General features: G+C 38.8%; 1 protein-coding gene across 3 annotated transcripts in view; it reads left to right on the forward strand.

Annotated features, from left to right (window-relative positions):
- LOC128213081 (uncharacterized) overlaps nucleotides 1–14,611 on the forward strand; it is a 46,222-nt gene that overhangs the window by 22,227 nt on the left and 9,384 nt on the right. For all 3 annotated transcript variants that reach the window (XM_052918604.1, XM_052918603.1, XM_052918605.1), the window contains 8 exons: nucleotides 1,024–1,187; nucleotides 1,740–1,923; nucleotides 4,121–4,209; nucleotides 5,545–5,812; nucleotides 6,382–6,545; nucleotides 6,988–7,156; nucleotides 10,568–10,729; nucleotides 11,076–11,237. In XM_052918604.1, coding sequence (XP_052774564.1) covers nucleotides 1,024–1,187; nucleotides 1,740–1,923; nucleotides 4,121–4,209; nucleotides 5,545–5,812; nucleotides 6,382–6,545; nucleotides 6,988–7,156; nucleotides 10,568–10,729; nucleotides 11,076–11,237 — 1,362 coding nt within the window. The remainder of the gene's footprint in view (nucleotides 1–1,023; nucleotides 1,188–1,739; nucleotides 1,924–4,120; nucleotides 4,210–5,544; nucleotides 5,813–6,381; nucleotides 6,546–6,987; nucleotides 7,157–10,567; nucleotides 10,730–11,075; nucleotides 11,238–14,611) is intronic.

The following is a 14,611-nucleotide window of genomic DNA, read 5'->3' on the forward strand; positions in this document are numbered from 1 at the left end:
GCCTCCTTTGTTGACAATAAACTTTTCATTAATAAGGACATGAACAAACCATCCTTTGCCATGCATGCATGGCTAAGCCTCCTTTGTTGACAATAAACTTTTCATTAATAATTCATGTACAAACCCACCTTTGCCATGCATGCATGGACAAACCCCCTTTGTCATGCATGTATGGACCAAGCCTCCATTGTTGACAATATACTTTTCATTACTTATACTTGGACAAACCCCCTTTGCCATGCATGTATGGACCAAGCCTCCTTTGTTGATCATATACTTTTCATTACTTATACATGAACAAACCCACCTTTGCCATGCATGTATGGACCAAGCCTCCTTTGTTGACAATATACTTTTCATTACTTATACATGAACAAACCCCCTTTGCCATGCATGTATGGACCAAGCCTCCTTTGTTGACAATATACTTTTCATTACTTATATATGCACAAACCCCCTTTGCCATGCATGTATGGACCAAGCCTCCTTTGTTGACAATATACTGTTCATTACTTATACATGAACAAACCCCCTTTGTCCATGCATGACTGGACCAAGCCTCCTTTGTTGACAATATACTGTTCATTACTTATACATGAACAAACCCCCTTTGTCCATGCATGTATGGACCAAGCCTCCTTTGTTGACAATATACTGTTCATTACTTATATATGCACAAACCCCCTTTGTCCATGCATGTATGGACCAAGCCTCCTTTGTTGACAATATACTGTTCATTACTTATATATGAACAAACCCCCTTTGTCCATGCATGTATGGACCAAGCCTCCTTTGTTGACAATATACTTTTCATTACTTATACATGAACAAACCCCCTTTGCCATGCATGTATGGACCAAGCCTCCTTTGTTGACAATATACTTTTCATTACTTATACATGAACAAACCCCCTTTGTCCATGCATGTGTGGACCAAGCCTCCTTTGTTGACAATATACTTTTCATTACTTATCATGGCAAAGGAGGATTAGCAATGCATGCATGACTTCCTTTTTCTCCCTAGTCAAACCAAGTCCAGTACGAGACCTGAGGTATATGCTCACAGACATCAACACAACATTGGTTCTGAGATGGATATTTCCAAAGAACCTTAGCCCGTACCTCATTGGTGAGGCAGAATACAGCATTTGTTTGAACGCTTCAGAGTTCCACAATGTTACGTGTCAGGTATGGTTTAGAAATGTATAGTTAACATAACACTTGTAACTGGTCATGCAATGAACATTTCCAAAGTACCTCAATCTGGGCCTCACAATTTTTCAAGTTCAGAATTCAGCCTTTGTCTGACCACTAAAAAAATAATTTGTAGTTAATATGAAGTATGGTTAATACATATTGAAAAACACTGGTGGCTGAGATGGACATTTCCCTCAATTTCCAGCTTCATTATTTGTTGAGTAGAATACAGCATTTGTTTGACCGCTGAGGAATTCCATGATATTAAGTGTCATGTATGGTTTTATATGAAGTTATAAAAAGAGCTGTAAAAAATATGAAACAAATTGCATTATGTGAATGAGAGATCTGATAATATAGGATCATTAATTTTGTAAATAAACTCAAATTATCTTATAGATGCAAACTATTACTAAATTGCGTTTTGCTGTAAGTGTCAAACAAGGCGAAAAAGGGACAGTTAGACCGTTAAATGCAGATCGGTGTTGAATGCAGATTTGATGAGTAGATGAGTACAAACAGTCAGGCTTTTGTGTGTTACAGATTTACCGACCAGATTTTCGTCTTTTGTACTTAAATGAAACTAACTTAGAAGAAAACTACACCTTCCCCGATGTCATCCCTCACTGCAACTACACGGCGTCTGTCCGTATGCGTTCAGTAAACGCGACCTCTGACCTGTACTGGAGTGACCCAGTTGTGCTTGAATTCATCTCCCATGATTCTGGTAATGACCTTGACATTAAAGGGACAAGACACCAGATGGTCCAAAAATCGGCAGATACAGTATTTCCTCAAAACAAGCCTAGAATTGTCAATGGGAGCAAGTAGGAGGCCAATTATGCATACTTTTTTATAGTCAAAATAATAAACAATTATGTTGCTGTCTCATCTGTGTTTCCTTGTTTAAAATAGCACAGTTTAAATGTTATATGTTTATGAATAAAGATAAATATACTAATGCTATGTTTAAACTTACTGGGATTTACATGGTAGACAATCCCAGTAAATTTCAAATTGGAAAAATGCGCATAAACTGTGAAAGATGCATGTGTCATAAGCGATGTGATACATCAGTAGGTAAGATTCAATGCGTTGTACACAACGATATCAAAATTTTGACAAATTTCTTTTTTTTCTTGCAATTGTATCATCTGGTGTCTAGCCCCTTTAACCCTTATGAGTTGACCTTGTTATACAATTGGAATTGAAATATATTGAGTATGGAACTCCCTTTAATTGTCATCACATTGTAATTACCTCCCTTATTGAAGACTGTCGTCTGTAGCATCATGAAAACCTTGTCTTGTGGCAATATTTAGAATGCTAATTAATGATTTCTCGCTTCAAATGTCACCATAAAAAAGTTTTCACGCACCCTTTAAGAAATAATGCTTCACTTTCCTTAGAACCATTTAAAGACTGATTTGACTATTAACATAATCTAAATCACTGCGCACATATCCATGACAACCACAAATTATCACATATCCATAATGCATTTATTTTCACTACATACAAAAGAGTTCCAGCAAAACACCCTATGCTCGGGTCGGGATGAACCTATCTTACACTCTCAGCCATGGAAGATACTTATATTCTTCAAGTTAGCTTCAGCCATACATGTATTACTAGACTATTCTGATTATACCCCCATATATATTATTTGGGGCTATGTAGGAACTGTGTTTGTCTGCCATGTCCCAACACATCCCAAAAATAGCGTGTGATATTTTTCCTCCAAAGTATTGCACCTATACAAACTCATAGGTATGTTTGTCAGCATGGGCAACTGAGTGCATCTGCCATTTCTACCACATTTCATGTAGGTTTACAAGAGTTTTGGCCTTTGAAGTCGTTAAAAATGGTCTGAACAATCTTGTGTTGCATGTAGCACCAAAAGAACTCGCATACACACATGGAATTTGATAGGTATGATGTTCAGCATGAGGATTTGTGCACCTGCTTTTTTGTCTCACTTGGCTTGGCCTTAAAAAAGTTATGGCCTTAAGAATCTTATGAGAAATATCTGTAACATCAAAAGGTTTTTCATAAACACTTATGTATCTTCATACAGTCATCTATATGGTAGCCATGGGCTGTTGTGCACCTATTATTTCTGTCACATTTCACTCACACAGAGACTGTGTCTACCAAAAGGTATGGTCAGCAAAATATTACATTGCATGAAGCTCCAAAAGTATTGCATCTGCACTGAAGAAACTTCATATGAATGTTGGTCATCCTGGGAAATTGTCCACCTGCATATTTAGTTACATTTGACCTACTCCTACAAGACATTGGGCAGGGTCCTTTTCATTAGGAAAAGAAGGTCTGAAAAATATTATGTCGCATATATTCAAAGTAATTGCACCTTCATTCCTGAAACTGCATTGGAATGCTAGTCAGCACCTGAGATGATTTTCATAATTAATTTGTCTTTCAAGAGTAAATCCCTTGATATAGTAAAGAAAAAAATATTGTCTTGCATGTAGCTCCAAAATTATTGCATCAACACTGATAAAACTTAATAGAAATGTCACGGTACTGATTCCTACACATGTGGTGAGAAGGTATGTAAGCGGTCCAGTAGCTCAGTCAGTAGAGCACTCGCCCTGATAGCGAGGGGTCCCGGGTTCCAGCCCTGGTCTGGCTGCACATTTTTCTCACCATGTGACATTTGACACCCAACGAGGGACCAAGGCGGCACTGTTTGGCAGCATAACGCGCTCTCAGTGTTAATTATGTATATTCCTTAGCACTGGTGTTCGTCAAATTTGAGGACATATTTCCAGTTTCAAATTTGTAACTTAGATTAAATACTTAAAACCTTGCTACTGAAAATATGTGATTTTGTAGCTTTGACATTTGGAAGTGAGGCCATCGATATAAGTAAATTCAACAATGTCCTTGATAAATTTTAGTGCCCACCTTGGCTCCCATGGTGACTGGGGCTTCCTACCAGCACAATTTCACCACAGCCCAAACCTACAGCCTCATCATCTATTGGAAGGTAGGATCTGCACATAATATTTATTTGTAATTATGTATACAGGATGAAAAGATCTTTTAAATACATGGCAAATAAATTATCGCCATTTTTTTATGTAGCTTTAGTAACAAATCTTGTGTTCAATGTCAAGCCTGCTTGCAGTGAGCGAGACATAGTTGCCACAAAGGCAGTTCTGATTTTGTGGGTGCCTGCTAGAGTGAGTTAGTGCATCAATTCAGACTGAATTTGTCCAGGCTGTATCTTGACCATGTATTATATGATTTTCAAAAATACTTGTCATGTATGTTAATCATGAGGAGGTGGCATGACACGCACAAGACTAAAGTCTGTTCCTCAAAGGTCAAGGTCAAGGTTAGAGGTCAAAGATTGAAATGATCCTTGTTTGGGCTGTATTTTGACCATGTATGTTAAATAGGATTTTCAGGAAACTTGCCATAAAGGTTCACTTTGATGAGGGGGCATGTCACACATAAGACCCAGGTCTGTACCTCAAAGGTCAAGATCAAGGTTAGGTATCAAAGGTTGAAATTATCCTTGGGTGGGCTGTATCTTGACCGTGCTTTATTGGATTTAAAAAAAAAATGCCATGAAGGTTCACCATGGCGAGGTGGCGCGTCAAGACCCATTGCTTTTGTGTTCATTCTTTTCTCTTAAAGCTGCACTCTCACAGATTGAACGTTTGACAATTTTATTTTATTTTGTCTTGGAACGAGCCAATTTTTGTGAAAATCCATTGAAAGCAGTTAAATAAGACTGCTGACCAAAAATTAGATCGCAGATTTTTATAGTTCAGTTCAAAAATTGATGTTTTATGCATTTTTCTTCAACAGTTAGTAACGGTTTAGGCCATAAAACATTAATTTTCAAATGGAAATATGAAAATCTACGATCTGATTTTTTGTCAGCAATCTTATATCATTGGTTTGCAGATATTTACCTCAAAAATGCCCTTTCCAAGACAAAAAAACAAAAATGTTGTAAAAATGGTAAATCTGTGAGAGTGCAGCTTTAAGAACTGTTTGCAATCAATATTTCCAAAATGAAAGGAAAGATTCTCATGAAAATATGTTAGATACTACCTGCAATGAGGCTTTTCGGGGGTATTCGTCACATTCCTCTGACAACACTTGTAATGCCCTCTTTGAAGAAGAGGGTGGTATATTGCCTTGCCCATGACAGCCGGTAGATTGGTAAACCAAAGCTTATCTAAGTGTTAAGTCGACCCTGCTTGGACCAATTATTTTTAAATTTTACTTGACATGGAGGAGTTTGGGGGGGAGGGGGGGTAATCACCAGCATTTGATTAATTCAAATGGCAATTTTATATGATTTTAGAATCCGCCACAACAAACATGGGGTGGGGAAATCACCAGTTACAAGGTGGTTGTCATGGCAATTAAGGCATCAGTTACCAGACATCCAAGGCAACTTGGGAAAGATATGATGCAAAAGTACACAGAGACATTCAGGGGCGTGAGGTCACATGCAAAGCTCAACACTCCTATGAATACGGCAGAGGATTACAGGGTACATGTGATTATGATCAACACAGTGGGAGACTCACCCATGTCAGACAGTGTTAATGTATCTTCAACTGTAGAAGGTAATTAAAGAACAACGGCTTCCAATGCATGATATCATATGCATGTAGTCTTTTGATTATAAGTTTTGCAATTTGAAACCTGTGGTTCATGAACCGATTCTGATCTGTAAATGATTGTACATCACATATGACAATGGAAAGCATCCATAGTATTATAAGTGTAAAATTCCATGAAGGACCATGATGACTAAGTAAAAAAAATATTGTAATCGAGTGTATTTCTGTATTTATTCTTAAATTATAAATGTTGATATTGCGCAAAATTTCGCCGCATAAAAATCCACAGGTGTAATATCAAAATCCCCTGGAATTCAGATCAAAATCCCCTGAGAAGCCTCTCAGAAATATGGCATGTATGTCAACCTGTTCAAACATCATTTTCAGGAACATGTATTTCATGGTTATAAGTAAATAGTGTTTAAAAGACTGTCATTACTACATATTTTAGTTTTATAATCCTCTGTACAGTTTAATAATTTTGTCTTCGCCATTACCATTTCAATACTCTAGGTAATATGACTGGCTGTTATAAATACATTTCCTTGCTATTTGTGTTATTAATGCCAAAGGAAATAGACCTCGTGCCTCCTGGGTCTCAGTCCAGCCGTGTAGTGATGGTACGATAGTCAGCTGGTCTGCAGGACATCAAAACTGTGAAGATATTGCTAGCGTCACATACTACTGGTGCAATATCAGTGAAGCCATCTCCGATAATAGACTCTCCAACTGTCTGGTAATTAAATACCTTACGTGATAAGTAAGACAATTGCACCAATAGGATTTTTAGTACATAAATTAAAGGGAAAAAAACACGACCGATTGACATTAAAGTGTTAGTCTTTGTCTTGCTTGTTGTGTTTTTGTCTGACATTGATATTAATTAGTTACTTCAATACAAAATCCTAAAATAAATTACCGTATTTTATTACGCATAGGACGCACCTTTTTACCCCAGGTTATTGTCTAAAAAATTGCCTGCGTCCTTTCTATGCTATTAGGATTTTATCAGTTTTTCTCAAGTCCATTTCAGGCCAAAAATATTGGACGGGAGACAAACGCAGTAATGGTAAATACTGGTACAGTGTCCACTGAAGAGAACAACTGACGTAGGTAGTGAAAAACACATTATTTAAACAAACTGCTTTCTTTAAACATAATTTGCTTTTTAATTTCAGAACCTTGACTGGTACACAGTTTCTGCTGATGGAGAATGCAATGGTTCAATGGTACTGAACAGAACCAGCGACCAGTCTAGTGTTCGCTATGCTGTGAGCTTGACAGCAAGGTCAGGGAGGAATGGGGGAATGGTGTGGGACCTGTACAGATTCTCCAGCTATGATAAAGGTAGGATAGATACTGGTGAAGCTCCATGTAGGCCGCGCGTCCGCACATTAGTTTTGCTGAAAATTTGCTTTTAAGTCAAGTTATTTAAATAGCCTTGGGGTCATCGTCAGCGCCAAAGGCCCAAAACTCTAGATTTTATCATAGTTGAGGTTTGCCCCTTGTTGGACTGAAACATTTTCAGTCAAAGTTGTGGCCAATTTGTTCTAGAGTTTTGGCCCTTAAACAGAATTTTAAGACTCAATTTTCACTTCATAGTGAAGGTTTTTTGGAACAAACTTCGTCTGCAGTTAAGGAGGGATTGGTCTAAAACTTAGCACACATGATCCCCAAAATGTGTATTTGTGCCTTACATATTTATATGAAATGTACTTTTATGCTGTGCAAATTTTGATCAGTTGCGGCCAATTCAGAGTAATGACCCTTTTACTGAATGTTTTAGTCTTTAGTTTCCATTTCATAGCTATATTAGGGGGTTGTTGACCACATTTTTACCGCAGTTTAGGAGGGCTTGGTATAAAACATATGGTCACCAATAATTGTCAGTGAGCATTACATGTTGTCATGAAGTGTATTTAAAATATATGAAAAAAACAGAGCTAATGAAACTGTGTTTAACACTAATACTATTAGTGTAATACACAGTTTCAATAGATCTGGTCCTTTCACTCTATTTGACATCTTAGCCTTCATTTTATAGCTTTATGGGGGTTTGTTGAACAGATATATTCAGCGCTTTCGGAGGGATTATTATAAGTTCTAAAATTTGGTATACAAGATCACCATTAACATTCAAAACACCTCAACCTGGGATGTATATGGACGGTTTACAATGTCACAAATCTTTACATTTAACTTCGTTGCAAGTAGACCGCGTAGTAATTTCAATTTAGCAGTTATACTTAATGTCTTTAAATTACTCTTGGGAATTATTTATTCAATATTTCACTTCACTGGCAGTGACCTTAAACTTAGATTTATGAACTAAACATTAAAACCCTACAATTGATTAATACAATTATTGAAAAAAAAAATGAACTAATCTTCAATTTAATATTGAAAAAAAAAATGAACTAATCTTCTATTGGCATACTTCCTGAGGTTGTTTTGGATGGAAAATGGCCAATGTGTTCCGAATGGGTACCTTTTTGTTCTGGGAAGATTCATCTGTCATTTATTTATCATAGTTACCCACATGGGACAAAAGCAGTTTACATTATCATGTTTGCAACATATGACATTAAAATGTAAGCAAAAGATTAGTTGACCTAACTTTAAAAAATTGTTATGGTCACTAGAGTGATTTCCTTTGATATTGGGTTAGATTCTATGTAACATAACTAAAGAGATAAGCAGTTGAAATAGCATGATGATAAACAGCACATAGCAGCCATTAAAAAAGTTCACTCACTTTTGGCTACATGCTGCAAAAGGCAGTTTAAGTACATAATGAATGCCCCAATACTAAACTGAAAGTCATTACCATTACAATATGATCTATGATCAGTGAATATTATTATGAGACACTTAAACAGGGGTTTTGTTAAAGGAAGTTTGGAAGTATATTACACCCTAGAAATGGGTTTAAACTTCCAAAATTGATTTCCCGGAGTACAAAAACTTCTCTCTTTTTCAAAGAAAAAGAGAGAAGTTGAAAGCTTGGAAATTCAAAATATCAAAAACCTCACCATGTGTCAATTTTACTTATAAGGTCACAATTTCAATCAGTCTTGAAGTAAAATGAACTTTTATAATATGAATCTGTGAACTTGGCAAGTTATGGTTGCAACTGATTTGATTTTTAACATACTAGTTTGAAAAATAATATTTTTTTTTGTATTTGGGAGTCATAAGCTTCCATTTAAGGGAACAACTTCCACTATTGATGGACTGGAAGTTCATAGTTCCCGTTTCAAATTTGCTGAAAGAGCCTAGACACCAGAATATAAAATTGCAAGAAAAAAAATACGGTAGTCAGAAAACTTGATATGGTTGTATACAAAGCATTAATACTTACTTAATGATGTATCACATTGCTTGCGACACATGTTACACATTTTTCGAATTATTTGCATATTTTACCAATTCGTAATTTACTGGGTTTGTCTTATACTAAATAAATACCAGTAAATGTGAAAAATAGTGTCTGTATATGTATCTGTACTTATCACGTGAAGAAAATAATATAATAATAATAAATAATAAATAAAATATTATAAGGAGTGAATGCGAAAAGGTTCTAAGTGACATTAAATAAAAAAGCAGATAGAACCTTTTCGCTTTCACCCCTGTTATTAATACACACTATAAACTGGGTAACCAATATGCACTAGAGACATGACTTACACATTGTTATATATGATGTCATGTATACTTAGGACCTTAAAGAGTTTATTTAAAAACTGTTCTAAGTCTGGTGAATCATTCAACCCTTTATTGGGTGTATGTCACTGAGAAGAGATAAACATGCCCATGGCAGGTTTGTGGAATTTGAAGTATCTTATCTTATCCCCCCCCCCCCCCTTGTGTTTATTCATAGAGACCAAGATCCCTTGTAAACCAATATTATTTTATATGACATTTGCATGCAAACAAACAGATGTCACATCAAGGAAAATATCTTATTGCAACCTTTCAGCGGTAGTTCAAAGCAGTATTGGTATATCAAATGATGATAAAAATTGATATGTGAGATTTGAAAAATGGCTATAAATGTAACTCAAGAAACAACTTTAGAATACAGTTTTAAACGGTTAAAAAATCCTTACTCAAATATCTTTGTATTTCAAACTTTTCTGTGATTTATTTGAAAAGTGTTTATGCTATGACATTTTTGGTCCGGGAGTTTGTAACAAGACCATTGTTCTGTGATTGTCCAGTCCAGTAGTTCATTACAAAACTTCTGTTAAAGTCCCGTAGGCCGTGTGGATTAGCCGGCTGTTTTCTTTTATTTCTTCACTTTACATGTGTGGGTTCGAACCCCACTAAAACCAAAATACTCATTTATGCTATAACAATCTATGTATACCATCTGTTAGGCATGATAAATGTGTAAATCGTATGTTGCAACTACTATACTATGTTTGTTTTTTGTACATTTTGTGTATTTTGGGCCGGTGGCCTTTATTTACTTGAATAAAATGAAATGAATTGAAAAATTGAATGAACTGTATTTTTTTTCTGCAATTTTGATATCATAGAGTAAAATAATGATAAAATAAGTGTTTGCAGACAAATAACTGGTAAAACTTAATTTTGGACCAAAAACATGAGTTACTTTAAAGTCAAGGTCACTATTACACATTGTCCATTTACTTGTACATAAAGTGAATCCAACTTAAAAGCAAATATTGTGTAAGAAAAAATACCAACTCAAGGAGTGTGACACACCAAAAACCTGTACTTCTTTTACAGAGCCAGATCCACCAGTGTACAAGGTGTCACGAAAGGAGGAGACTGTTACCATGGAGATGATCATTATGCAGGTGCCCAGTGTGAACCAGGGGGGACAACCCTCACAGTATCAGATAGTGTATGCTCCAGTTAAATCCCCTGGTGACCGTAGCTGCCCTACAGGTAACAGCCTGTGATAGCACATTTAAACAAGAATGTTGCAGTCAAGGTGGCAATTATAACTCAACCTATAACTTGACTTTTAACATGAACCGTCCTAGAAACGTTCTAAAAAGTATGATTTTGGACTGCAAACCAAGTTTTTAATAATGGTTATATTGTTTTTTTAATACTGCATTTGGGTGACAGAACATTTAAATAAAAACAGTACTCAAGTCAACTCCCGTAGAGATAACATGTATAAGTTTTTCTGTGAGATGCACTACATTTTATATTTAAATTCGAACGAATAATCCTTCAAGAATGTCTTATATGAATAGATTACCTGAGTTATGTCCAAACCATACAGATGGGGAAACAATGACAGTCCCAGCTGACCTGTCCAGTAACATGTACAGAATCCCGGGTGTGCAATCTGGGGTGCAGTATAGTGTGTGTGCCAGGGGAGTCAACCATGCTGGCATTGGGGCATATGGAGAACCTGATGTCATCCAGAAACTAGAGGAACAAGGTATGGAAAATGTTACCCTGTTACTATTGATGTGGTTGAGGTGGCATACTGTTGGGTTAAAGTATTTGAGGTCACTTGATAGTAGATTTAAGTGTTTGAGTAGAACTGTGGATGTGGTGGCTTTGGAGTTTTTAGTGTTATTGTGTAATCGTGGTTGAGGTCTCTTGCTGATGGGTTTGAGTGTTTGAATGTAACTGTGGTTGAGGTGGCTTGCTGGTGAGTTTTAGTGTTTGAATGTAGCAGCGGTTGAGGTGGCTTGCTGGTGGGTTTTAGTGTTTGAATGTAGCAGCGGTTGAGGTAGCTTGATGGTGAGTTTGAGTGTTTGAGTGTAGCAGCGGTTGAGGTGGCTTGCTGGTGGGTTTGAGTGTTTGAGTGTAACTGTGGTTGAGGTGGCTTGATGGTGAGTTTGAGTGTTTGAGTGTAACTGCGGTTGAGGTGGCTTGATGGTGAGTTTGAGTGTTTGAGTGTAGCAGCAGTTGAGGTGGCTTGCTGGTGAGTTTGAGTGTTTGAGTGTAGCAGCGGTTGAGGTGGCTTGATGGTGAGTTTGAGTGTTTGAGTGTAACTGCGGTTGAGGTGGCTTGCTGGTGGGTTTGAGTGTTTGAGTGTAGCAGCGGTTGAGGTGGCTTGATGGTGAGTTTGAGTGTTTGAGTGTAGCAGCGGTTGAGGTGGCTTGCTGGTGGGTTTGAGTGTTTGAGTGTAACTGCGGTTGACGTGGTTTGATGGTGTGTTTGAGTGTAGCAGCAGTTGAGGTGGCTTGCTGGTGAGTTTGAGTGTAGCAGCAGTTGAGGTGGCTTGCTGGTGGGTTTGAGTGTTTGAGTGTAGCAGCAGTTGAGGTGGCTTGCTGGTGAGTTTGAGTGTTTGAGTGTAACTGCGGTTGAGGTGGCTTGCTGGTGAGTTTAAGTGTTTGAATGTAGCAGCAGTTGAGGTGGCTTGCTGGTGAGTTTGAGTATTTGAGTGTAACTGCGGTTGAGGTGGCTTGATGGTGAGTTAGAGTGTTTGAGTGTAACTGCGGTTGAGGTGGCTTGATGGTGAGTTTGAGTGTAACTGCAGTTGAGGTGGCTTGATGGTGAGTTTGAGTGTTTGAGTGTAACTGCGGTTGAGGTGGCTTGCTGGTGAATTTGAGTGTTTGAGTGTAACTGCGGTTGAGATGGCTTGATGGTGAGTTTGAGTGTAACTGCGGTTGAGGTGGCTTGATGGTGAGTTTGAGTGTTTGAATGTAGCTGCGGTTGAGGTGGCTTGATGGTGAGTTTGAGTGTTTGAGTGTAACTGCGGTTGAGGTGGCTTGCTGGTGAATTTGAGTGTTTGAGTGTAACTGCGGTTGAGGTGGCTTGCTGGTGAGTTAGAGTGTTTGAGTGTAACTGCGGTTGAGGTGGCTTGATGGTGAGTTTGAGTGTTTGAGTGTAGCTGCGGTTGAGGTGGCTTGATGGTGAGTTTAAGTGTTTGAATGTAGCAGCGGTTGAGGTGGCTTGCTTGTGAGTTTGAGTGTTTGAGTGTAGCTGCGGTTGAGGTTGCTTGATGGTGAGTTTGAGTGTTTGAGTGTAACTGCGGTTGAGGTGGCTTGATGGTGAGTTTGAGTTTTTGAGTGTAACTGCGGTTGAGGTGGCTTGATGGTGAGTTTGAGTGTAACTGCGGTTGAGGTGGCTTGCTGGTGAGTTTGAGTGTTTGAGTGTAACTGCGGTTGAGATGGCTTGATGGTGAGTTTGAGTGTTTGAGTGTAACTGCGGTTGAGGTGGCTTGATGGTGAGTTTGAGTGTTTGAGTGTAGCTGCGGTTGAGGTGGCTTGATGGTGAGTTTGAATGTAGCAGCGGTTGAGGTGGCTTGATGGTGAGTTTGAGTGTTTGAGTGTAACTGCGGTTGAGGTGGCTTGCTGGTGAGTTTGAGTGTTTGAGTGTAACTGCGGTTGAGGTGGCTTGATGGTTAGTTTGAGTGTTTGAGTGTAACTGGGGTTGAGGTGGCTTGATGGTGAGTTTGAGTGTTTGAGTGTAACTGCGGTTGAGGTGGCTTGATGGTGAGTTTGAGTGTTTGAGTGTAACTGCGGTTGAGGTGGCTTGCTGGTGGGTTTGAGTGTTTGAGTGTAGCTGCGGTTGAGGTGGCTTGATGGTGAGTTTGAGTGTTTGAGTGTAACTGCGGTTGAGGTGGCTTGCTGGTGAGTTTGAGTGTAACTGCGGTTGAGGTGGCTTGATGGTTAGTTTGAGTGTTTGAGTGTAACTGCGGTTGAGATGTCTTGATGGTGAGTTTGAGTGTTTGAGTGTAACTGCGGTTGAGGTGGCTTGATGGTGAGTTTGAGTGTTTGAGTGTAACTGCGGTTGAGGTGGCTTGCTGGTGAGTTTGAGTGTTTGAGTGTAACTGCGGTTGAGGTGGGTTGCTGGTGAGTTTGAGTGTTTGAGTGTAACTGCGGTTGAGGTGGGTTGCTGGTGAGTTTGAGTGTTTGAGTGTAACTGCGGTTGAGGTGGGTTGCTGGTGAGTTTGAGTGTTTGAGTGTAGCTGCGGTTGAGGTGGCTTGATGGTGGGTTTGAGTGTTTGAATGTAGCAGCAGTTGAGGTGGCTTGATGGTGAGTTTGAATGTAGCAGCGGTTGAGGTGACTTGCTGGTGGTTTTGAGTGTTTAAATGTAGCCTCGGTTGAGGTGGCTTGATGGTGAGTTTGAGTGTTTAAATGTAGCCAGGATTAAGGTGGCTTGATGGTGAATTTGAGTGTTTGAATGTAGCAGCGGTTGAGGTGGTTGATGGTGAGTTTGAGTGTTTGAATATAGCTGCTGTTGAGGTGGCTTGCTGGTGGGTTTGAGTGTTTAAATGTAGCCGGGATTGAGGTGGCTTGATGGTGGGTTTGAATGTTTGAATGTAGCCACGGTTAAGGTGGCTTGATGGTGAGTTTGAGTGTTTGAATGTAGCCGAGGTTGAGGTGGCTTGCTGGTGGGTTTAAGTGTTTGAGTGTAGCCCTGGTTGTGGTGGCTTGCTGGTGGGTTTGAGTGTTCAAGTGTAACTGTGGTTGAGGTTTCTTGATGGTGAGTTTGAGTGTTCAAGTGTAACCGTGGTTGAAGTGGCTTGCTGGTGGGTTTGAGTGTTTGAGTGTAACTGCGGTTGAAGTGGTTTGCTGGTGAATTTGAGTGTTTGAGTGTAGCTGCGGTTGAGGTGGCTTGATGGTGGGTTTGAGTGTTTGAATGTAGCCCTGGTTGTGGTGGCTTGCTGGTGGGTTTGAGTGTTCAAGTGTGACTGCGGTTGAGGTTTCTTGATGGTGAGTTTGAGTGTTCAAGTGTAGCTGTGGTTGAGGTTTCTTGATGGTGAGTTTGAGTGTTCAAGTTTAACCGTGGTTGAGGTTTCTTGATGGTGAGTTTGAGTGTTCAAGTGTAACCGTGGTTGAGGTGGCTTGCTGGTG

This window comes from Mya arenaria, chromosome 13 (genome assembly GCF_026914265.1).
Source record: "Mya arenaria isolate MELC-2E11 chromosome 13, ASM2691426v1".
NCBI lineage: Eukaryota > Metazoa > Mollusca > Bivalvia > Myida > Myidae > Mya > Mya arenaria.